The 26120-nt window shown below is 45.1% G+C and overlaps 1 protein-coding gene across 1 annotated transcript in view; it reads left to right on the top strand.

Moving 5' to 3' along the window:
• SMARCAL1 (SNF2 related chromatin remodeling annealing helicase 1) overlaps positions 1-26120 on the top strand; it is a 388047-nt gene that overhangs the window by 172283 nt on the left and 189644 nt on the right. Inside the window, exon 6 of the mRNA XM_086954490.1 lies at positions 20125-20308. Within this exon, the coding sequence (XP_086810616.1) occupies positions 20125-20308 (184 nt within the window). The remainder of the gene's footprint in view (positions 1-20124; positions 20309-26120) is intronic.

The raw sequence follows: 26120 nt of genomic DNA, 5'->3' as shown, positions 1-26120 counted from the left end.
TTTTCAAAGCCTACACATATTTTAAAAAATGGTCATTTACAATACCAATAGCTCACACTTTCCTAATTCGAGACCTATTCCATTGCAAATGCTTGTTTTTGGTTACCACAGTGCTGGTCTTCCGGTGTGTCTTATCCCCTTTTTTTGGGTATATGGTGTATGTTCCTCTCGGACATGGGTTTCTTGGCCGTCCACTCCGGGTTGGTTCGGCGGAGTTCTGTTCTCCCCTAGAATTCTTTCCAGGGAATCTCCTCCACTACTTGCGAGTGCTGATTCAGTTCTTCCCCTTGGGAATTTGTTTCCCTTGTACTAATGGCCTACTGAGTATGAACTTTGGTAGTGTCAAGGTCCTCGCCCAAGTTGTTCCCTGGCTTATGGCCCGGTACTAATTGTCCTGTGCATAGGAGGACTTTATCCTTTGCTTCTGGCCTCCTAGGCTATGGGCACTGCCTCGCTATATGTTCCTTCTCTTCTTTACACTGGCCCTTTGATTGGACTTTCATTTTCTGGCGTTGATCTTCCAATGCTAATTAATTTTAATGCTGCAGCCTTGTCTGTTTTGACCTCCCAGTTGTTGGCCCTGTTCATTGCGGTTCCTTTTTCCAGTCCTCCATTGTGGTGTTTATTTCTCTGGTCTAGCGTGGTTGTTTCTCCCCTGCGGTGTTCTTTTCTTGTTCTTCCGCCTCTCCCTTTAGATGGGGCCATTTAGCTTGTTCCCCCGTATGCTGTTGTCTCACCTTCGGGCCCATGGCCACTCTTGTGGTTGTTGCATATACCCTTCTCCGGCACTTATTATTATACAGTGTGAATTCTGTATTTAAAAAAAATATATATATATATATGTATAGAGTTTTATATATCGCAAACTTGACCCGAATCAGGTATCAGAGCGCTTTACATCACACCAGTTGCGTTACATGAGGGCACATTCATCATTTTTAGGCGCAGGGAGATTAAGTGATTTGCCCAGAATCACAGGATTTTCAGCGTCGTTGCCGAGACTCGAACCCAGTTCCCGAGATTCGAGGTCGACCGTCCTTGCCTTTAGGCCAACTCCTCTCCCATACTTATCTTATAAATATGTTCATACCTCTCTATTTCTTTGTGTTTTATACATTCTTTTCTCATGTTTCTATGGTGCATAGTCCCAGTGGGCCTCCTATCTCTCAAATTGTTTCCACTGCCTAACGTGGTCTATGGCCATGATTGTTTCTGTTGATCTCAATGCTTTATCAGCTATTGATGGAGTCCTCTGCCTTGCCTAATTCTATGACTGGGAGCTTGGCCCAGTAGTTTAGCTATTGTCCTTAGCCCTGCTCCTCGGTCTCTTTGACCGGTTGTCCTTCCAGGGGACATTGTATTCCTTTGTTACTGTGGTGCGTTCTTCCCACTTGTCTTTTTCTTCTGCCGTGCCTTTTCTCCTATGTCTTGCACAGCTGCAAATTCTGATCCTTACAGGGTTCTGCCCAAGTTTTTTGATGGGATATTTTCTTTAACCCATCCCTTGCTGACAAGTGGTCTCTCTTGTCTTATGCAGACCGGGTAGCCTAGTCGGGAATATTTCTTGGAATCAGTTCGCAGACCATCCTCCGGGATGGTATTACTTGGGTATCTATTCTAAGCGAAGGAATCTGCGGCTAGACGTCTCTATTAGATACATTGAGTTATTTACCTTAGGTGACGCCTTATCTGGTAGACACTAAGGGCCATATGTATCAAGCACAAATGCGCTCGCAAACGCCGAAATTCGTAGCATTTCGGCGTTAGCGATCGCATTTTTGCTAAATGCTATGTATGAAGCAAATCTGCGTGCAAAATTTTGCGATTCCTTAAATGCAATGTAAGAAGCACCAAAAAAGTGCAATTTCGCCTTAAGGAATCGCAAATTACCACCAACTTCAAGTTGATGGTAATTTGCGATTTCTTTGAAAAATGCACTTTTTTGCATTTTTCAAAGTGCCATGTGACGCACATACATGCCCTTAGGGCGCGTATGTGTGCCACATGTGCACCCATGCTTATTTCATGGGTGCAACAGGGTGTCCTTTTGACACCCTTGCACCCTTGAAATTGCATTCTCAATTTGCGATTTGCTAATTGCAAATCGCAAATTGAGAATGTCTTCCCATTCATTCCTTTGGGCCTCTAGCCCCAAATGGAATGAATGGGGAGGTATTCCTTAATTGCGAATCGCAATTTGAGATTCGCAATTAAGGAATATGTAGGATTCGCAAAATGTATTTTAAATCCTCCATACATAGCATTTTGCGATTCTCAAATAGCGATTCACAAAAAAACGCTAATTGAGAATCGCAAAAGGACATTTTGATTCATATGGCCCTAGATCTAGCTGCAGATTCTTTACCGCCCCATCCATCCTCCCAGACGCCCCAACTAACCAATGATACTGCGCACCTTTCTGATAGAGGATTCTTTTTGGGCGCTCTGTTTTCATGGCAGTGTCTATACGTGGCTTCGCGTTACAGCACAAAAAGTAGTTGTTAGAAGTTGGCCTGATATATGATGCTCACTAGTTCTAGTGATAACCTTGTATCAGTCCAAACAACCCTTATGGTGATTGGTTGTAAGTCAACCTTATAGACCAGCTATCCTAAGGGTAGCATGGACAAAGCAGTCTTAGGCTTAACTCTATTGGCATGTGAAGCCAGCTGTTTTACCACATATAACCCCTTGAATACCACATGAAAGGACACCACACAGGTAGTTATGAAAATAAACAAGTATTTATTAACTAACAACACCTCTGAACTCTTTATGAGGTCAAAGGGCTAAGCACATGACAAACTCTTCGGAAAAATACACTCGAGTCGCACGATTTACAATGGTGCCCTAGGGGCACGACAAACCATATACTAGAAACAATGGAATGCGAGGAAAGAAAGTACTGTAAGAAGATCCAGAGGCTGGAGAATCACTTGGACTACGCTACTGACTAGGTAAGTAAGGAGCAGGAGGCCCACGGGACTCACGTGCAGAGTGGAAACTCTCACGCGGGATGCGTACCAACGTCTATGGATGCTACAGTTTACAAAGTTACGGATTCCGGACGAACCCGGCTGGATGGACGGAAAACAACAGTGGACCTGAACACTAGGATAGTGAACACTGACTTCAGCACCTAGAAGCTTTAGTTACCTAACCCACAGGCTGCGGGTGCATAGGGCTGAAGTGGTGTCGGGTTTGCTGCGTTGATCCCGGTGATGCCTGAAACAAGGAGTTGCTGGCAGGCGACCAGATGGAGGAGTCCGGTGGTTCCAAGGATGGAACTAGGAAGAAGTCGTCCTGAAAGGGAAGGGGACAGAGTCTCGGTCACTAGCCAGTGACGGTGCTGGAACCAGCAGGGAACCAGATGCTGTCGCCGCAGTCAGGTGGAGGACGGGACACTTATCTCTGTAGCTGCGCGGACCAGGAGCTGTTCTGTGCGACCAGGCTGGAGGCACGAGCTGTCCCACGTAGTCTGCTGCTGTTGGCGGTGTTGGATCGTTGATCTGGACAACAGGCCTTGGCAAGTGCAAGCCACGCAGTGGAACAAAGATGGTGTCTGGTGCGGACCAGGAGGGTCCGGGGTGCTTCTCGTTTACAAGGAAGCCAGGGCCAGTCTGGAGGACCAGACTAGCAGTGGTGAATTCTTCGGGTCGTCGTCTCAGAGGTCACTAGCCAGCCGGCAAGTGACCAGACAACAGGACAAGCAGCAACCAGGCAAAAGGGCCCCACGCAGATCTCGTGGATGCTGGGGGGCTGGTCTTTGGTGCAGGAGCTGCGTCGGTGTGGGGCTTCTCAGACCCCAGTGCACTCACTCGAGGATCCCTCGGCAGTCATGCTGGAAGCGCTGTGCAGGTTTCTTCAAGATGGCCGTCTCCAAGTTGCTCGTCCCACCCACGGGTCTCAGCTGTGCTGTGGACGTGGGTAGAGGTCAGAGGAGTCTTGAGGTCCGGGTCTCTTCGAGCTGGGTCGTCGGGTTCCAGGAAGGAAGGACTTGCAGCAAACCGCACAAGAGCTTGATGGTGCCTGCGAAGCAGGATGGTCACTCACTGACCATAGGGGAGATTCTTCAGTCTTCTGATGTTCAGGAGGTCGAAGGTCAAGAGTTCTTCGTGGAAGTTGTCAAGATTAATCTGATTTGGAATGGGACCAGCTCCTACCTTTATTCAGCTAAAGGGAGCTGCACTACGACTAGGTCCCTCTCCTGGGTGGGACCAGGAAGGGGGGTGGTTACACCCCCTATCCTTTGTCCGGTCTTGCGCCAGTTCTGGGGCTGGAGTGCCCCAGGAACTGGTTTAGACCGGACTATGCACAGGGACACCTTGTGTGCCCCAGGCATGTCTCATTCCTTTCAGCCCTGTCCTACCTAATACACAAAATCCTGTCTGGGGTGGTGCTAGCACCTCCCAAGGCAGGAAACCCTTTGTCCGAGCCTCCCTCGCTGGAAGGACTCCAAGCAGCAGGAGGTCAGACTTGTGTCTGTGGTGGCAGCATCCATTTTGTGATGCTGAGGCTCGAGTTAACTTTAACCGGGGTTCACAGTTACATACATGTCGTGTCCCTCTAGAAGGGTGGAATGCTACCCCCGTCGCCAGAATTGGCGAGGGGGTAGTATTCCAATTCGTATGACACTTTACTCAACATGTTTTGATAATGCTATGCCAAAGTTAGCATTTGACAGCGAGGTTCATAATGCACTTAAGAGTATATGGTATAGCGTTATCATGGAACAGCTATTAGGACTTGGTTCCGCAAGCTGCAAACGGGCTCAGCTCATGCCAGAGCTCCATCTCACATAATTCCAAGCACTCTGCCTTCAGGATTGATAAGGCCTGCCATAGGAGTGACTGATAGGAATATATGTGTCCATTTTAGGTTTAGATATAGGGATACTATATCTAAAGCAAAGGGTGATTACACCACCTTGCCCCAGCTGTCGTGCAGCCAGTTGTGTCTGTTTAGATGGCTAGCCAGGGGTGGCATAATACATGCTTTAGCCCCTGGTAGGCCCTGGGTACACCTATGCCCTGGATACCTAAGGTATGCTGTACAGGGACTGATAAGGTGGCACAGTACCAATTGGTAAATGCACCTAAGGTACATGGTTGTCAATTTAGAGAGAGAACAGCTAGGCTGTGGGTCTGATTAGCAGGCCCACAGCCAGGGAAAGTCGTAAACCAGTGAAGCAAAAAGCAAAAATAGGGGGTGACCATAGGATTGCAGACCCTACTCTCCTACATAACCCCCCCCCCCCACCCCCCAAACTTAGGGACATTAACCTAACCTTGACCAGGTGAGTCTTCTTGTTCTAAGTGGAAGTACCTGGAGAGACCATCTGCATTGCCATGGTCAGTCCCTGGTCTGTGCTCCACTGTAAAGTCCATCCCCTGTAGGGAAATGGACCACCTAAGAAGTTTGGGGTTTTCACCCTTCATTTGATTTAGCCATAAGAGGGGCTCATGGTCGGTCTGAATCTTGAAGTGAGTGCCAAACAAGTATGGCCTCAGCTTCTTCAGGGCCCAAACCACAGCAAAGGCCTCCCTCTCAATAGCTGACCAACGTTTCTCTCTAGGGGTCAGCCTTCTACTTATAAAAGCAATGGGCTGGTCATGACCATCAATATTCAGTTGAGATAGAACAGCTCCCACACCCAACTCAGAAGCATCTGTTTGGACAATGAAAGGTTTGGAGTAGTCTGGACTCTTGAGAATAGGTGCAGCGCACATGGCCTGCTTTAGGTCATCAAATGCCTTTTGACAGCTAACTGTCCACTGAACTTTCGTTGGCATTTTCTTACTTGTCAGGTCATTAAGTGGAGTCACAATGGTTCCATAATTTCTGACAAGTTTCCTATAGTAACCAGACAGGCCCAAGAAAGCTCTGACCTGTGTCTGGGTGGTTGGAGGAGCCCAGTCCTTTATGGCCTGTATCTTGCTCTCCAAAGGTTGAACTTGGCCTCCACCTACAAGGTGGCCCAAGTATGCAACTTGGCTCTGCCCTATCTGGCACTTGGTAGCCTTGATAGTGAGGCCTGCCTTTTGCAGGGCCTCCAAAACTTTCCTCAGGTGGATCAGGTGTTCCTCCCAGGTGGAGCTAAAGACAGCAATATCATCTAGATATGCTGCACAGAAGTCATCCAGCCCAGAGAGGACTTGGTTCACCAACCTTTGAAAAGTGTCAGGTGCATTCTTCAAACCAAAGGGCATCACCACAAACTGGTAATGACCTCCTGGGGTAGAAAATGCTGTCTTGGCCTTGGCATCCTCAGCTAACCTGATATGCCAATAACCAGCTGTCAGGTCAAATGTACTCAAGAATTTGGCAGAAGCCAATTTATCTATGAGTTCATCTGCTCTTGGTATAGGATGAGCATCTGTCTTAGTGACAGCATTGAGACCCCCGTAGTCTGCACAAAACCTCATCTCTCTCTTACTATTCTGGGTGTGAGGTTTAGGCACTAGAACAACAGGACTACCCAAGGGCTCTCTGAGGGTTCAATGACTCCCAATTCCAACATCTTTTGTACTTCTTGTTTTATGCAGTCCCTGACGTGGTCAGGTTGCCTGTAGATTTTACTCTTTAAAGGCAGACTGTCACCAGTGTCCACCTCATGGGTGCACCAGTTTGTCTGACTGGGTGTCCGAGAGAACATTTGTCTAAAGGATTGTAGAACCTGTTTGCAATCCGCTTGTTGATGCTCAGAGAGGCTGTCAGAAAAGACTACACTATCTACTGACCCATCATCAGGGTTCTGAGTGAGCAGGTCTGGGAGAGGGTCACTCTCTTCCTCCTGTCCCTCATCTGTAGCCATGAGCAAGCCCATGTCTTCCCTGTTGACAAATGCCTTGAGCCTGTTCACATGAAGTACTCTGTGAGGGCTCCTGAGAGTTCCAAGGTCTACCAGGTAGGTGACCTCTCCCTTCTGTTCAATTATAGTATGGGGTCCAGACCATTTGTCTTGGAGAGCTGCTGGGGCCACTGGCTCCAACACCCACACCTTCTGTCCAGGCTGGTAAACAGTAAGGACAGCCTTTTGGTCATGCCAAGCTTTTTGTAGTTCTTGGCTGGCCTCAAGGTTTTAGATGCCTTCTCCATGTACTCTGCCATCCTGGAGCGGAGACCAAGTACATAGTCCACTATGTCCTGTTTAGGCTTTTTGAGAGGTAACTCCCATCCTTCCTTCGCAAGACACAGGGGTCCTCTTACAGGATGCCCAAAGAAAAGTTCAAAAGGGCTGTAACCAACCCCCTTCTGTGGGACCTCTCTGTAAGCAAACAGAAGGCAGGGTAAAAGGATGTCCCATCTTCGCCTAAGCTTTTCAGGTAACCCTTTTATCATCCCTTTGAGGGTCTTGTTGAATCTCTCAACAAGCCCATTGCACTGTGGGTGATAGGGGGTGGTGAACTTGTAGTTGACACCACACTCCTTCCACATAGCAGTCAAGTATCCTGACATGAGGTTGGCACCTCTGTCAGAGACAACCTCCTTAGGAAACCCCACTCTGGAGAAAAGCCCTGGCCACAACAGGAGCTGTAGTGGTCCTAAGGGGAATAGCTTCTGGATACCTGGTGGCATGATCCACTACCACCAGTATACATCTGTGCCCAGATGCTGTTGGGGGGTCCATTGGTCCAACAATGTCAATCCCCACTCTTTCAAAGGGTACCCCCACCACAGGTAGTGGTATAAGGGGGGCCTTTGTTGTGCCACCTGATTTGCCACTGGCTTGACAGGTGACACATGAGCGACAAAACTCTTTAGTGTCTTCAGACATATGGGGCCAGTGAAAGTGTGGGACAAGCATGTCCCAAGTCTTGTTCTGGCCTAAGTGACCTGCAAGGGGAATTTCATGGGCCAAGGTGAGAAGGAAACCTCTCAGAGACAAGGGGATGACCAGCCTCCTGGTAGCACCAGGCCTGGGGTCTCTTGCCTCAGAGTAAAGGAGTCCATCATCCCAATACACTTTATAGGCACCTGTGGCATTCCCTGCAGCCTCAGCAGCAGCCTGCTGTCTGAGGGGTTCAAGAGATGAACAGTCTAATTGTGCCTGTCTCAAGTCTGCCCTGGAAGGTCCCCCTGTCTCAAGAAACTCAACCTGTTCAGGCTCAAGTTCTTCTAGGACAGTTCCTTCTGGGGTCTTTGGGTCAGTCTCCTGTGAGAGCTGATCCTCACCTTGAGGCAAGGGGGAAGGCACTGCCTTAACCCTACTGTTCTTACTCTTGGTTAGTGTCTGGTCCATTGTTCCAGGATCCAGCACTAGCTCAGCTGGGCATTTTTTGGCCTGTGACCTAGTCACAGCAAGAAATGAACAGTTGTGCACCGAGCACTCCTATTTAATTCAGAGTTTTTACTAAATCTGAACCTGATGTTATGATCTGTGTGCTGCAACTGATTGAGTATACCCAAATACTCTACAAAGTAACATGCAAATGTGGCTGGTTAACAAAAAGTTAACACAGGCTCAGTTGCGCACAACTCTAAATTCTATTGATCAAACCTTTTTTGAACGTTTCAGCACATATTTTTATTCATATGTTTTTTGCTATTCAGTCAAACTTTTTCAACACAACATTCTGTATTTATACATTAACACATGAATTTACATTTGCTAAACAAAAACAAACAGATATATACATTGAAAAAACATTAAATTTTCTTGTATGCATCGTAGTCCGCCCAATGCATTTCGGGACAAAAGCAGGGTCCCTTCGTCAGGGGCAATGCTGCAAAATAACATATACAGGCACATCAGTCTCTATGTATATATTACACATGGTTCATTACATTTCTTAGTATTTCCACCACCAAAGAAAAACACAAAAAATAAGAACACACCCATAGTGCATTAACCAACAAATACACCTTAACCCTAAAGAGCATATGTAGACTACTCACATACACACACAAGTAACTGTATTTCTTGTGAGCTTCGTTTCTTCTGGGTCCAAAAACAACTACAAAAGCAATGTAGACACAAATCAAGCTACCGCCAAATAAACTACGAGTAAAGACTCTGACCACAGCCAATTCATACGTTGGTTAAATGCATACCTGCATATACTTTAGTTATACGCCTGCCGAAAACCCTTTCTCATTTAGAACGTGATCCTTATTCGATACCTGTCTGCAACACAAAAGGATAGAACACTAAATATGCTGTTTGTTTCCGCATATATCTTCAACCAAAACTAAATGTATCGCGCTCTAAAGATCCTTACCATTTATATTAGAGTACGCCGCTCACCAAACAATCCGCAAGGTAATCTTCCAACACTCGGAGTCTCCCGCGTTTGCATTACCAGCACCATTTCCTGATTAAATTGCTCTAACCTTCCTCCCTATTGGTTAAACCGAAGATATTCTCCACCAATCAGATACAAGATACCAATCTTTATCATCTACGTCACGCGTTGTCACGGCGACCGGACTCTAAAACCAACGTATTTACCAACCTGAGCTCACTACCAGCTTCGAGCGAAAATACCGATGACTGGTTGCAATCAAGATGTTAAACTATTAGGTTAAATACCCAACAAGATCTATATACAAGCAAGATAAGAGACACGTTCCATATCATGCTGCACCACCGACTCGAAAACACACGGAACTTTAAACCATCAGTCGCATCGAATTCAGAAAACTTTATTGAACCCAAACTTGACACGCGACAGTCACTATCTGTGATCAATGTCAATCAACTATCCCCACCACTAATGAAGTTCCATACCAAGTGGCAATAAATAAACAAAAAGTGAGAAAAGAAAGAGATGTACAGTGAAAACCATGAACCAGTATTATGCATATATTTTGATGACGAGACAATATCAGAGATTTTTTGATAAAAAACAATCAGTTATGAACAATGATATACACTCCCTACAGATGATTCAATATATGACATTAAAAACAATTTTATGATAGTCATCACAAAAAGCTGCTCAGCTCAATCCGGTCATTCAGTCCCCCAGGGGTCAGTGTCCCCAACATTTTTATCCAGAATGATTCTCTCTGCAATAATTTCTTATTCCTGTCACAACCCTCATTCAGTGCTACAGTTTCAAGAATAGTAAATCTAAGTTGGGCTATAGTGTGTTTTTTTTCTAGCCAATGTGTTGCTAAGGATGATGTCATGGATTTGTTTCGTATTCTGCTTTTATGTTCTGAAATACGAATTTTCAGCTTCCGCTCAGTTTTCCCAACATATAAAAGTCCGCAGGGACATTTAATGGTGTAAATAACCTGGTTATTGTTGCAATCTCCTTCAAATTTCAATTTGATGGTTCTTCCAGATTGAGGATGAGTAATCACATTACCAACCATCACATTGTTGCAATGCACACAGTTTGTACATCTCCTCATCCCTTTGTAATCCTTCTTTTTTTCAATCTCTGAATGTTTCAGCAATTCTTTCAGGTTTTTAGACCGAGTGTAGGCAAACAAAGGCTTATCGCTAAAGCTGTTGTGAAAATCATTTTCTTGCTGAAGGAGTTCCCATCTTTGGTGTATGATGTTTTTGAGTTTTTGTGAGTTAACTGAGTATTTTGAGACAAACACATTACGTCTCTGTGCTTCTTTTTGTTTTTGTACTAATAAGTCAGTACGGTTTTTCTCAATAGCTTTGTTTTGTGCTGTATCCAGTATATCAATCGGATAGCCTCTTTTTATGTAGTTTTCCTTGTATTCCTTAATATACTCCAAACATTCATTTTGTCCTGTTACTATTCTCCTGATCCTCAAGAATTGAGAGTATGGAAGATTCTTCAGTAAATTCAGAGGATGAAAGCTTTGAAAAAGCAGCGTACTGTTTTTATCAGTCGGTTTTCGATACAGGGAGGTGTTAATCCTTTCTCCATCCAGTTCTACCATTACATCTAAATATGCTATTTTAGATCTACTAACAGTGTGTGTCACCTGTATGCGTGGATTCCTTGAATTTAATGATGCAATGTTCTGATGTAGTTGTGCTTCTGTACCAGACCATATTAGAAAAATATTGTCAATAAAACGACAGAAAAATTCAAGATGTTCTGTCCATTCTTTATGGGCAAAGACATGCTCTTGCTCGAATTTTGCCATAAAGGTATTGGCAAATACTGGAGCCCCAGTAAAGCCCATTGATGTTCCATTCAACTGCATGTAAAATCTTTCGGCCCATTGAAAATAGCTGTTCGTCAAACAAAACTGTGTTAACTCTAGTAGGAACACTGGATTGATTTCCATTTCTGGATGTTGCAACAACATCCACTCTTCAGCTTCAAGTCCGTCCGTATGTCCAATCGATGTATACAACGATACAACATCTATAGTGCATAGAATGTATTCTTTACCTGCTTGTAAACTGACAGATGTCAACTTTACTAGGAAGTCAGTTGTGTCCTGTATATATGTATGCCATTTTTGGATGAATGGTTGCAAAAAATAATCAATTATTTGCCCAGCCGGTTCAAAAATTGAGTTACAACCTGCCACTATTGGTCGAAATGGTGGATCTAACAGCGACTTATGCACTTTTGGCAGCATATAAATCTTTGGTTTGCTTGGATTTTGTATCATGAGAAACTTTGCCATGTTTGGTGTGATCCAATCTTCATCAATAGCTTTGTTTATCAAAGATTGTAATATCTTTTGAATTTCACTTGTAGGATCTCGTTGTAACAGTAAATAAGTGTTAGTGTCATTCACATGTTCCTCCACTTTTCGCTGATAGAACTCAGTATCCATGAGTACCAACGCACCCCCTTTATCCGCTTTCTGAAATGTCAACTCTGTCTTTCTAGATAATTGAACCAATATGCTTCTTTCCAGTCTACTCAAATTATTCGGTGTTTTTTTGTTTTGTCTGTAGTTCAATTTCTTCAAATCCTTTGTTACCAATGCTTCAAAAAGGTCAAGTGTCTTGTGTGAAGTAGGCGCCTCAAATGTACTTTTTGGTCGAAAAACTTCTACTTTCTTTTCTCCTTGGTTTTCATCTGTGGGAACTACATTATCGAAAAAATTCCTCAGTCTCAAAATTCTCATAAACTTATAGAAAGCAATTTCATCTTCAAATTTGGAGCCCATGTAAGTAGGAACAAACGTTATGCCTTTATTGAGGACTCTCTCTTCATGTCTGGTTAAAGAATATTTCGAAATATTTATTACGAGGGTTTCCCCTGACTCCGTAATCCTTTTTTCAGTTGTTTCTCTTTCTCTTTTTCTTTGTCCTCTCCTTGTTTTTTTGTTTGTTCTTGTTCTGGTGGACGATCTATTTCCACGACCTCGGTTAAAAAAGACACCTGTGGGCTTGAAGTACTTGCTTTCTCTGTTTGGGTTATGTTTGATAACTGTGTTGTTTTTATAGGTGCTCGGGATGAATCTATATCGCGGTCTGTGGCTAAACTTTCTTCAGATGAGGTTGTGGTTGGTCGTCGAGTAAAGCGTCTCTGGGCATACACCTCTGCCCAGGTGTATGCCTCATTCAACTTATAATCGATTGTATCCCTCTTGAACTTTCTTAATTTAGTCTCCTGCAACTCTTTGCCGTATTCATCCAGTTTGATGTTGAGATCACTCAAAAATCTCCCAAGTTCTTCTTCTGTCATACGTTCAGAGAGATCTGATTTGATGGCAAAAATTTCAGTTTTAAGTTCATCAATAGTTTTCGCTAATTCTTCAATAATGAGAAGGATTAAATCCAACGAGCATTTGTTTAGTATTTGGTACCATTTCTCCATAAATTGAGAATTGTTCTTCAAGCGATATAGCATGGGTTTAATTGATAACCTGAGTCCCCTTGGGATTCGTTTGACCTTATGGTATTGAACCAACGTGGATGCATGTAATCTCTGATTGAGTTCACGTCGAGATGCAAATTCTAATTGTTTCAATTGATGTCCTATGGATGTACTGTGTGCCTGTAGATTCGTGACTTCACTGATTAAGCCATAGACTTCAGCTGCTTGTTCTGCTGTGTATCCTCTTGTTGTTGCTCTGTTTTCCGTTAGAGAGGCTATTGCATCAAAAGACATTTTGAACTGATTGTGGTGACTGTGGGTGCTCTGGAGCTAAGGTGGGTAACGTAAAGAAATGAACAGTTGTGCACCGAGCACTCCTATTTAATTCAGAGTTTTTACTAAATCTGAACCTGATGTTATGATCTGTGTGCTGCAACTGATTGAGTATACCCAAATACTCTACAAAGTAACATGCAAATGTGGCTGGTTAACAAAAAGTTAACACAGGCTCAGTTGCGCACAACTCTAAATTCTATTGATCAAACCTTTTTTGAACGTTTCAGCACATATTTTTATTCATATGTTTTTTGCTATTCAGTCAAACTTTTTCAACACAACATTCTGTATTTATACATTAACACATGAATTTCCATTTGCTAAACAAAAACAAACAGATATATACATTGAAAAAACATTAAATTTTCTTGTATGCATCGTAGTCCGCCCAATGCATTTCGGGACAAAAGCAGGGTCCCTTCGTCAGGGGCAATGCTGCAAAATAACATATACAGGCACATCAGTCTCTATGTATATATTACTGATATTGTCTCGTCATCAAAATATATGCATAATACTGGTTCATGGTTTTCACTGTACATCTCTTTCTTTTCTCACTTTTTGTTTATTTATTGCCACTTGGTATGGAACTTCATTAGTGGTGGGGATAGTTGATTGACATTGATCACAGATAGTGACTGTCGCGTGTCAAGTTTGGGTTCAATAAAGTTTTCTGAATTCGATGCGACTGATGGTTTAAAGTTCCGTGTGTTTTCGAGTCGGTGGTGCAGCATGATATGGAACGTGTCTCTTATCTTGCTTGTATATAGATCTTGTTGGGTATTTAACCTAATAGTTTAACATCTTGATTGCAACCAGTCATCGGTATTTTCGCTCGAAGCTGGTAGTGAGCTCAGGTTGGTAAATACGTTGGTTTTAGAGTCCGGTCGCCGTGACAACGCGTGACGTAGATGATAAAGATTGGTATCTTGTATCTGATTGGTGGAGAATATCTTCGGTTTAACCAATAGGGAGGAAGGTTAGAGCAATTTAATCAGGAAATGGTGCTGGTAATGCAAACGCGGGAGACTCCGAGTGTTGGAAGATTACCTTGCGGATTGTTTGGTGAGCGGCGTACTCTAATATAAATGGTAAGGATCTTTAGAGCGCGATACATTTAGTTTTGGTTGAAGATATATGCGGAAACAAACAGCATATTTAGTGTTCTATCCTTTTGTGTTGCAGACAGGTATCGAATAAGGATCACGTTCTAAATGAGAAAGGGTTTTCGGCACGCGTATAACTAAAGTATATGCAGGTATGCATTTAAACAACGTATGAATTGACTGTGGTCAGAGTCTTTACTCGTAGTTTATTTGGCGGTAGCTTGATTTGTGTCTACATTGCTTTTGTAGTTGTTTTTGGACCCAGAAGAAACGAAGCTCACAAGAAATACAGTTACTTGTGTGTGTATGTGAGTAGTCTACATATGCTCTTTAGGGTTAAGGTGTATTTGTTGGTTAATGCACTATGGGTGTGTTCTTATTTTTTGTGTTTTTCTTTGGTGGTGGAAATACTAAGAAATGTAATGAACCATGTGTAATATATACATAGAGACTGATGTGCCTGTATATGTTATTTTGCAGCATTGCCCCTGACGAAGGGACCCTGCTTTTGTCCCGAAATGCATTGGGCGGACTACGATGCATACAAGAAAATTTAATGTTTTTTCAATGTATATATCTGTTTGTTTTTGTTTAGCAAATGGAAATTCATGTGTTAATGTATAAATACAGAATGTTGTGTTGAAAAAGTTTGACTGAATAGCAAAAAACATATGAATAAAAATATGTGCTGAAACGTTCAAAAAAGGTTTGATCAATAGAATTTAGAGTTGTGCGCAACTGAGCCTGTGTTAACTTTTTGTTAACCAGCCACATTTGCTAGTCACAGCAAGGACATGTGCTGACAAACCTAACATTTCCACATGAGTCCTATACTCCACACCTGACCATAAGGAGGATTCCAAGTCATTGCCCAAAAGACAGTCCACTGGGAGGTCTGAACTAATAACAACCCTTTTGAGGCCATTTACCCCTCCCCAGGAGAAATTAACAAGTGCCATACTATGGTTGGTAGTGACATTGCTAGAATTGGTCACTAGGTAGTCTGAACCTAGTATTACCTGTCCAGGGTCCACAAATGCTGGTGTCACCATAGTGACACTGGCACAGGTGTCCCTGTAGGCCTGAGCCATCTTTCCATTGATCAAAGGCGTTTGCCTGTACTTGCCCAGAGTACTGGGACTTATTGTAGGAGTCAAATCCATGTCCCCAGTACACACAAGAACAGCCTGGGTAGGTACTCTGACTAGGTCAGAGCCTGCCTCAGAAACCAATGTCAACCCCACTATAGCCTTAGGGGGAACACTACCACTACTAACTGAACTAGGGGTTGCAGGTGCCTTAGGGGCAGTAGTGGTAGGAGCTGGGCTTTTCTTGGTGCACTCACTAAACCAGTGAGTATAACTTTTACAGTATTGGCACCATGGTTTCTTCTGACCATTATTCTTCTTCTTTTGGGAATTCTGGGACCCACCCTCCTTAGATTGTCGGGGCCCTGTTGAAGACTTCTGGTCATTTTGCTTATTCTCATTACCCTTCTGGTCTGCTTTCTTCTGGCCACCACCCTGGTTCTGGTTCTGCTGCTTGACCCTTGTCCTGACCCATCTGTCTGCCTTCTTTCCCAATTCTTGGGGAGAGGTCAGATCTGAGTCAATAAGGTGCTGATGCAACAACTGATTTTGACAATTACTTAAGATTTGTTCTCTCATAATTAGATTATACAATCCTGTGTAATCAGTAACTTTACTTCCCAGTAACCAGCCTTCAAAAGCCTTAGTGGCACAGTCGACAAAGTCAGCCCAATCCTGAGACAGAATTTTCTGGGTGTCCCTGAACAGCAACCTGTACTGCTCAGTTGTTAAGCCAAACCCATCAATCAGTGAATTCTTCAGGACTTAGTAATTGTTAGCATCCTCAGCTCTAGTAGTGAAGAGCTTATATCTACCTTTACCTTCAAAGGAGAGCCACAGTATAGCTGCCCACTGACTTTGGGGGAAGCACTGGACAGTGCAGGCTCTCTCCAAAGCAGTCATCCATTTGTGGATGTCATCCCCTTGCTTAAAGTGGGGCACTATTTTACTCAGGTGTCTAGTATCAAAACTCCTGTCTTTATCTCTAATGATAATGCTGCCACCAGTGGGGTCTGCCCCACTCAATTTTTGCTCTCTGGCAAAGGCAAGTCTTTCTTTGGCAAGGGCAAGTTCTTCCCTCTCAATCCTCAGATTGACTTCCCTCATCTTAGCTTCATGCTCACTTCTCTGAGGGGATGTCATCCCTCTCTGAGAAGATGCCTGAGAGACATGGGTGTGAATAGATCTGTTAGAGCCTCTGGAGTGAGATCTAACTCGTCTATTCCCAAGGTTAAGCCTGCCTGAGAATGAGCCTGGGGGTCCCCCAGTTCCATTCTCACGTATGCTTAAGTTGGTCCTGGTGAGCCTACTGACTACTACTGGACCTTTGTCTGCCTCATCCCCAGATAATTCCTCTTCCTCTTCCTCCTCTTCACTGTCTGCTCCATGGAGGTTAAGGTCAGGATCACCAAGGGTTCTCTCTAAGGGAGGCATGCTCCCATCTGGATTAGAGGGGCCTGTGTTAGAAGCCCTTCTGGCATCATATGTCTCTAAGAGACCTATCAGAAAAGGAGTGGTAGGGTTAGAACCCTGTTTTAGTTTCCTGGAGGTACACAATTGTCTCATCTCATGGAAGCTAAGAGCTGCATATCTTGACATGACCTGTGGAGGGTCAACTGTCACAAGGGGAGCCACTGCGTTCTCTCCTGTGATAGACATGCTTTTCTAGTGAGGTGTAAGTGGTGCACTTACCTACACTATGGGTTTACCTACTGATCCCTTGCTAAGAGTTGTAGTCAGGGTGTGCTACTCCCTTTCTACTACAACAGCTGGTTCAGTAGAACTCAGAGTATTTCTAAGCTTGTTATATGTACCTATGGTACCTTATGTGATCTTTCAAATGATATCTCAAGATTATATTTGGTAAAAAGAACAGCAAGCTCAAATCCCAACTGCTGCACACCAATGTGAGAAGTTGGCCTGATATATGATGCTCACTAGTTCTAGTGATCACCTTGTATCAGTCCAAACAACCCTTATGGTGATTGGTTGTAAGTCAACCTTATAGACCAGCTATCCTAATGGTAGCATGAACAAAGCAGTCTTAAGCTAAACTCTATTGGCATGTGACGCCAGCTGTTTTACCACATATAACCCCTTGAATACCACATGGAAGGACACCACACAGGTAGTTATGAAAATAAAGAAGTATTTATTAACTAACAACACCTCTGAACTCTTTATGAGGTCAGAGGGCTAAGCACATGACAAACTCTTCGGAAAAATACACTCAAGTCGCACGATTTACAATGGTGCCCTAGGGGCACGACAACCCATATACTAGAAACAATGGAATGCGAGGAAAGAAAGTACTGTAAGAAGATCCAGAGGCTGGAGGATCGCTGGGACTACGCTACTGACTAGGTAAGTAAGGAGCAGGAGGCCCACGGGACTCACGTGCAGAGTGGAAACTCTCACGCGGGATGCGTACCAACGTCTATGGATGCTACAGTTTACAAAGTTACGGATTCCGGACGAACCCGGCTGGATGGAGGGAAAACAACAATGGATCTGAACACTAGGATAGTGAACACTGACTTCAGCACCTAGAAGCTTTTAGTTACCTAACCCACAGGCTGCGGGTGCATAGGGCTGAAGTGGTGTCGGGTTTGCTGCGTTGATCCCGGTGATGCCTGAAACAAGGAGTTGCTGGCAGGCGACCAGATGGAGGAGTCCGGTAGTTCCAAGGATGGAACTAGGAAGAAGAAGTCCTGAAAGGGAAGGGGACAGAGTCTCGGTCACTAGCCAGTGACGGTGCTGGAACCAGGAGGGAACCAGATGCTGTCGCCGCAGTCAGGTGGAGGACGGGACACTTCTCTCTGTAGCTGCGCGGACCAGGAGCTGTTCTCTGTGACCAGGCTGGAGGCACGCGCTGTCCCACGTAGTCTGCTGCTGTTGGCGGTGTTGGATCGTTGATCTGGACAACAGGCCTTGGCAAGTGCAAGCCACGCGGTGGAACAAAGATGGTGTCTGGTGCGGACCAGGAGGGTCCGGGGTCCTTCTCGTTTACAAGGAAGCAAGGGCCAGTCTGGGGGACCAGACTAGCAGTGGTGAATTCTTCGGGTCGTCGTCTTAGAGGTCACTAGCCAGCCGGCAAGTGACCAGACAACAGGAAAAGCAGCAACCAGGCAAAAGGGCCCCACGTAGATCTCGTGGATGCTGGGGGGCTGGTCTTTGGTGCAGGAGCTGCGTCGGTGTGGGGCTTCTCAGATCCCAGTGCACTCACTCGAGGATCCCTCGGCGGTCGTGCTTGAAGCGCTGTGCAGGTTTCTTCAAGATGGCCGTCTCCAAGTTGCTCGTCGCACCCACTGGTCTCAGATGGTGCCTGCGAAGCAGGATGGTCACTTCCTGACCATAGGGGAGATTCTTCAGTCTTCTGATGTTCAGGAGGTCGAAGGTCAAGAGTTCTTCGTGGAAGTTGTCAAGATTAATCTGATTTGGAATGGGACCAGCTCCTACCTTTATTCAGCTAAAGGGGGCTGCACTACGACTAGGTCCCTCCCCTGGGTGGGACCAGGAAGGGGGGTGGTTACACCCCCTATCCTTTGTCCGGTCTTGCGCCAGCTCTGGGGCTGGAGTGCCCCAGGAACTGGTTTAGACCGGACTATGCACAGGGACACCTTGTGTGCCCCAGGCATGTCTCATTCCTTTCAGCCCTGTCCTACCTAATACACAAAATCCTGTCTGGGGTGGTGCTAGCACCTCCCAAGGCAGGAAACCCTTTGTCCGAGCCTCCCTCGCTGGAAGGACTCCCAGCAGCAGGAGGTCAGACTTGTGTCTGTGGTGGCAGCATCCATTTTGTGATGCTGATGCTCGAGTTAACTTTAACCGGGGTTCACAGTTACATACATGTTGTGTACCTCTAGAAGGGTGGAATGCTACCCCCGTCGCCAGAATTGGCGAGGGGGTAGTATTCCAATTCGTATGACACCTTACTCGACATGTTTTGATAATGCTATGCCAAAGTTAGCATTTGACCGCGAGGTTCATAATGCACTTAAGAGTATATGGTATAGCGTTATCATGGAACAGCTATTAGGACTTGGTTCCGCAAGCTGCAAACGGGCTCAGCTCATGCCAGAGCACCATCTCACATAATTCCAAGCACTCTGCCTTCAGGATTGATAAGGCCTGCCATAGGAGTGACTGATAGGAATATATGTGTCCATTTTAGGTTTAGATATAGGGATACTACATCTAAAGCAAAGGGTGGTTACACCACCTTGCCCCAGCTGTCATGCAGCCAGTTGTGTCTGTTTAGATGGCCAGCCAGGGGTGGCATAATACATGCTTCAGCTCCTGGTAGGCCCTGGGTACACCTATGCCCTGGATACCTAAGGTATGCTGTACAGGGACTGATAAGGTGGCCCAGTACCAATTGGTAAATGCACCTAAGGTACATGGTTGTCAATTTAGAGAGAGAACAGCTAGGCTGTGGGTCTGATTAGCAGGCCCACAGCCAGGGAAAGTCGTAAACCAGTGAAGCAAAAAGCAAAAATCGGGGGTGACCATAGGATTGCAGACCCTACTCTCCTACAGTAGTCGCGGAAGAAACTGATGTCAGCGCGTCAGGGGAGGGCTAACATGGACTTTGGTGATGTCATATTCAGTGGACAACATTGTGCGGAGTTATCCGGCGACCTCTACTGACGTGCTGAGGTACTGCTTTAGAAACATTTCCAGATTCAGTCTGGCACCTGGGAATAATTCTAAGATAGGGAATTTGCTGCTAGATCTGATCTCTACCAGATAAAGCGTTACCGAAGGTAAGTAGCTTATTCATCAGAAGGAGGGTATTGATTGATGTTGAATCGATCACCTGTGTAGTTCCTCTAAAGTACATGTCTTACCTGACTGACCCATTGTCTGGATTCACAGGTGAAGCAGTACGGAACATTCCAACAGTAGAGATGGAACCTCTTCCCAGAGCTGTCGTGCAAGCCTTTGCTGCTCAGTTTGAGAAGACGTCAATGCATGCAGCAGATGTTCCAGAGGCTGATCTTTCAGATGTGGATTCCAAGCTGGTGAAAAGCCTGATGCCCTTCCAGAGAGATGGAGTCAAGTAGGTCACTCTTACTAATGTAACAGCAAATAATGTTAGATCGCCTTCTTTCTCTCTTTCTCTCTCTTTCTCTACACCCAAAAAACAAACATATCTGTCTTTGGGAAAGTTGCTACTGTATGATCACATAGGTATCCGTGAAAGGAAGATTTTCACTTACAGTATTATGGATGCTCATGGTAGCAAAGTGCTTCGGAAGATAACACCATCAAGTGGTGCAGACCAAAACACACTACCTGTAGATGCAGAACATGAGTCCTTAAAATCTGACACTCTGAAAACCTAGAAAATTATACCTGATGTTATGGACCAAAGAATAGGAATGCAAAGGTTTACCAATGTCGGTCCATCCAGGTATGGTTATGAATGACAGCATCTTGAATGAAACTAGCTAGTGTTTAAAATTGACAGTGCGAGTGATAAAGTCCATGATGCATCCACTTGTTTCAGAGCTACATCGTGGTACAGAGAGACCTTCCAGTCCAACCTTTTTGGACCAGAGGCTGAAGGGGAAGATCACACAAGAGACTGGTTTCAGAAGGTTTTTGTGGTAACCATAAGAGTATCATCCATGCACAGTGAACATGGAGGTGCCAAGGACAGGAGGGGGTTGGGGGCCGGAACTGAAACGCATCTGCCTCTCTTGCCTGTTCGTCTGTGCTTGGGATCTCCCAAAATGACGGTAACTGTTAAGTCCACCAGTTAGCATGCACATTAAGTGGTGTACTTCTGGGCATTTAGACATTTGTAATAAGTAGATGGATGTTTAATAATAATATTTTTTTAAAATCTTTTTTAGGGTATTTCCATCACTACACATTAAAAATGCATAATCTGAAATATAAATCACTAAACTGCAAGGTGTGTTTTTCTACATCATCATCATATGGTTTCAGGTGTGTCCTTCCACTGTCTCAGAGGTTTACTGTTTACTTCCGTCAGTCTTTAGAGTGCTGAGATGGCAATGCCCTAGTTTCCGTTTTCGAAACAATCCCTTTTTTATGGCACATTGTTACCCATTGGTTGTCTTTTCAAAAGTCACACATGTATCTATTTCCTAAGCTTTGTATTGGTAGTAGAGCGAGGAGGATGCCTTCACACTACACTGTCACCAGCTTGACAGCCATTGGAGATCAGGAATGTTGTATTATGAGTCTGTGTCCTACTGACGTGTTAGAAGGCAGCCATTATATTATAATGTCTGTCTGTCAGTTGTTTGACTATTTTTCAGATGGTATTTTATTTGGGTTTTTTGTTGCATCTCAAGTGTAACCATTTTGTAATGTGAGATTTCAAGAGGCGCTGTTGTATCCTAGTTATTCTGATGGTCAACATGAAGATAAGTAGACTACTGCAGAGGTCCTCTACTATGATTCCAGCCCTTCTGGAGGAGGAGGACTCATGGTGGATGCCCTCGCAAATGTATGTATTTCAGTTTGTTATAATTACACTCCTTAATTATTGATGGCGGGCTAGGATCTTGAGATGCGAAGGCCCATCTGCCCTTTTGAGTTTGCATGAAAATCATAGTTTTACTTTGTGTTCTGGGTATTATAATCCATGCAGCTCGCCACTTTACTTCTATTTTGTGAGCCAAATTGTGAACTGAAGCTACTGTCCCTACAAGATAATCAGTTTGCCTCTTTTTGCCCCCTAGTATCGCATGTTCTACATTTTAAACTAATTATAATTTTATGTCTAGCTCAACTTCTCACAGTGTAGGACATCTTAGCTTGAGGGACATGACTGCAGTCTGACACAACACTGAAAAGTAAAATAGTGGTATGAGCGTACGTAAAGCCCAGCTTCTGACTCCACTCCACCACAAACACCATGCTCTCCACTTCTCTGTCCATTAGATTGTTTTTAAGGGAGATGCCTCCTCAGGAATTTCTCCCTCAAAATGTTCTTAATTCTCTCTTCATACTGCCGGAGCCTGGTGTCGGTAACTGTCAGTGCTTCCGGAGTCAGAGAAGGCACAGCCAGTGGTGATTGGAAGCCAAGTGTTTAGTGTACCCCAGGATCATATCTTCCATGGGAGCGCTCACTACTCTGGCTTCAGCTTCATCATTGCTTGAAAGTCTGCAGAAGACTTCCCTATTGCTTTTCTCTATACAGAAACAGTGAATAGTCGGCAACGAAGCTAAACAGCAGCTAAAAATCAATTTACCAAAAGATAGTTGTGCATTGCAGTTCTCGTAATAGTATTGTCGTGAGCTAGTTCATTTCCTGTTCACCAACACATGGCCAAAGTCGATCATCCCTTGACCTAGTGCAAACCTCTCTCCAAATATATGAGACCGGGTACTTTCGCACCATATTTTACGATCAGAATTTAATTTATTCTGCGGTAACCACCCAAGAGAGCCCAGTTTTTTTGTTTTTGTTAAACCACCTGGACATACATGCCATTCATAGACGTATTTTCCCGCGGCTAGACACCAATCCACATCCAATATCCATGGCGATCAGGATTTTTAAACTCAATGCAATGTTTCTTTTCATGGACTTACACCTCAACTACCTTGTGTTTCATCAATGTCATCCAGCTTCCTTCCAGGTTAGAAAAGGGTCCAAGCACAGAAGATTGAGCCACTCGCCTGAGTTGCAGGAGCCTGGTTAAGAGCATGTGTCCAAGATTGTTGCTAATTCTCGTAGACAAAACCTAGCGGTGCTGCCGCCTTATCTCTTATTTGCACCATTTGTCTGTGCCAGACAAATGCTGTGCACACTGCTTTCACACCTTGGCCAGGTGTGTCGCATGTGTCCCTTTAGAAGGGTGGAATCATACCTCCCCCGCCAGTTACTGGCATGGAGGTATGATTCCAAGGTGTTTGACACCAAACACAACATGTTTCTGGGCAGCCGTTTTAAAGTTCGCATTTACAGGGAGGTTATAATGCACTTAGAATATATGGTTGGCTGTATCACAAAACAACCCCGGAGAATAGATTCCGAAGGCTGCAAAGGGGCTCTGCTCATGCATGGGCACCCTCTCACATAAAACCCAGCACCCAGCCTTCAGGATTTATAAGGCCTGCGATAGGGGTGACTGATAGGTTTATATGTGCCTACTGGGCACTACTCAATGCTTCTAGTACACAGGCCGTGTCAGCAGGACTCCTTTTCGCAGCAGTGCTAAGACTATCGGTGGAGAAATAAATGTGCATCTTCTGTAGTCAGACCCCATGACACAGCTCTATGAAATATAACGATTTGCTGCAGAAAAAAGAAAATATTACATCACATAAATGTATACTTTATGGCAAATGGACTGTGTAGGAGAGTAGTATCTGCTTCTTATAGTTACCCCCACTTTTTGCTGATGTTTCACTATTTCCGACTGCTATCCAGGACCACAGCCTCGCTGCTTTCTTCTCTAAATTGATTGCATGTACTTTAGGTACACCATAGATTGGATACTGGGGTACCCTTATGAGTCCCTAGTACGTGGTATAATATGTATCTAGGGCATAGGTACCCCAGAGGCCTCACAGCGGCTGCAGCATGTATTATGCCACCCCTGGGAGACCATTGAAAATGACACAACAGGTCTGCTACTGCAGCCTGTGTAAGGTGGTGCATGCACCCCTTATTTAGATATAGGTTCACTATATCTACATTATATCACTGCACATATAAACCTATCAGTCACCCCTATCGCAGGCCCTATGCATGAGCAGAGCCCCTCTGCAGCCTTCGGAATCTATTCTCCGTGGTTGTTCTGTGATACAGCCAACCATATACTCTTAAGTGCATTATAACCTCCCTGTAAATGCGAACTTTAAATCGGCTGCTGAGAAACATGTTGTGTTTGGTGTCAAACACCTTGGAATCATACCTCCATGCCAGTAACTGGCGGGGGAGGTATGATTCCACCCTCCTAAAGGGACACATGCGACACACCGGTACACCCGGTACCAGCTTTCTCGACCTGGGCATCACAAAATGGATGCTGCCAGCCACAGACATGCGTCTGCCCTCCTGCTGCTGAGCTGAGCTCGAGCAGGGGAGGCTTCCTGTCACATGGAGGTGTAACCAACTCCCAGAAAGGCTTTAGTGTATTGGGGCTGGGTGGGTGCACTCGGAGTGCTTTGATGTCTGCACTGGGAGCACATTTGGGGTCCCTGTGCATAGTCATGTTCAAACCGGTTGCAGGAGCCATTGGCTCCTGCTTTGGCCCAAACTGGACAAAAGACATGGGTGTAACCACCCCTCTGTCCTGACCCTCCCATAGGTGGGTCCGCCAGAGTTTATCCCACCCCTTCCTTGGGTATAAAGTAGGAAACCCTGTCTACAGGACTTTAAACTTTACCTGGACTAAACTCTGCTACAGATACCAAGTACTTCGACGATCTGCACAACGCTGGACGACTGAAGAATCTCCCTTGGAGTAAAGGAGTTACTCCCCTGCTAAGCGGGCACCTAAACGCATCTGACCGGTTTGCATCTCCACAGCTCCTGAGGACTCCGCAGATTTCTGCAACACAGGAAGTTGGTTCCGGAGGTCTCTGAGGTTGATCTGCGCTCTCAGCTATTCTGATGCCCGTATCCCTCGTGGGGACCCGAACCCCTGTGCACAGTGCTCTTCTTTCAGCAGCATATGCTTTCCAGCGACCCTTGAGGCTGTGCTTTGGGCTAATTGTACTCGTATCCCCGAGCAGTGTTTCCACCGAAGATTTCCAGCCTACACTCCACCAGTGTTCCGTGGGCTGGTATTTTGTGATTCCTCTCGAGGTCCCTTCGCGATCCCTGGTCCGTTGGCCTATGGGTCCCTGTGAAGGTAACTTTGACTTTCTGTGGGCTTTCCTGGTTGCTCCAGACGTGCCCTGACACTTGATTGCTTGGAGAGTCCACAGGACCTTGCTGGTCCTCACCAAAGCTGATTTCCTCTGACTGAATGGGTTGCAGTTGCCAAGGCTTGTTGGTGTTCCATCCGAACACTGTCCCCCTCCCCAGCCCTCGACATCCTTCGTGGGACCGCTCACCACCAGACTTTGGTCGTCCTCGAAGTCTCTTGGTCCCCGTGGCTGCAGAGGCAAGCATCTTGTCATCTCACCTGAAGCACCCGACATCGGTGGGCACTCGTCTACCGAGCCCCTGGTCACCCTGGAGTGACCCAGACACTGCCCCCTCTGCTTTCAGATTCTTCTCATCTCTGATCCAGGCTTGAATCACACCGGACACTTTTCCTCTTCATGGCAGCAGCACTTTCCAGCATCACACCATTGGAAATGACGAAGATTCAAGACATCACTTGACCCCTATGCAACCGGCTTCCCTGGGTTAGGTACCACGAGAACTCCGGTGCTCACAAGGGTGCTGGCCTTAGAACCTCCTATGTTTGAAAGGGTTTGCTCAAAGTCCTCTCCGAAGTGTCCCTAATCTTTAAAATTCCAACGCGACTTTCCCATAGAGTCGTATGGAGCTCGCGTCTGTGTTCTCACACTGCACCCGTCCTCTGTGGGTCCTCTGTGTGGTTCCTTGGGGTCCCAGCAATTCTACGTGCTCTAGACACTGTGTCTAGTCAAGTTGTGGTTGTTATAACACTTTCTAAATATATGGTTTAGTCTCCCCCTGGAGCCCACTGTGTATTGTGCTATTTACTGTCGTTCTAGTGATTTTAATATTGAGTGCTTTGTTCTCTAATCTCATAAAGAGGTTAGTAGAGAGTGTTTAGTAATAAATACATATATTTTATTTTTTCCTAGTGTGGTTCTCCTTTCATTTGGTCATTCAGGAGGTTCTGATCGGGCAATACAAGCTGCATTACATTCCTTCGAGACTTAGCCTGAAGCCTGTTCTCCATAGC

Source organism: Lissotriton vulgaris, chromosome 2_1, assembly GCF_964263255.1.
Source record: "Lissotriton vulgaris chromosome 2_1, aLisVul1.2, whole genome shotgun sequence".
In the NCBI taxonomy this organism is placed as follows: Eukaryota; Metazoa; Chordata; class Amphibia; order Caudata; family Salamandridae; genus Lissotriton; species Lissotriton vulgaris.
Note: the sequence above shows the minus strand (reverse complement) of the source record. Positions and strands in the feature narration are given on the sequence as shown.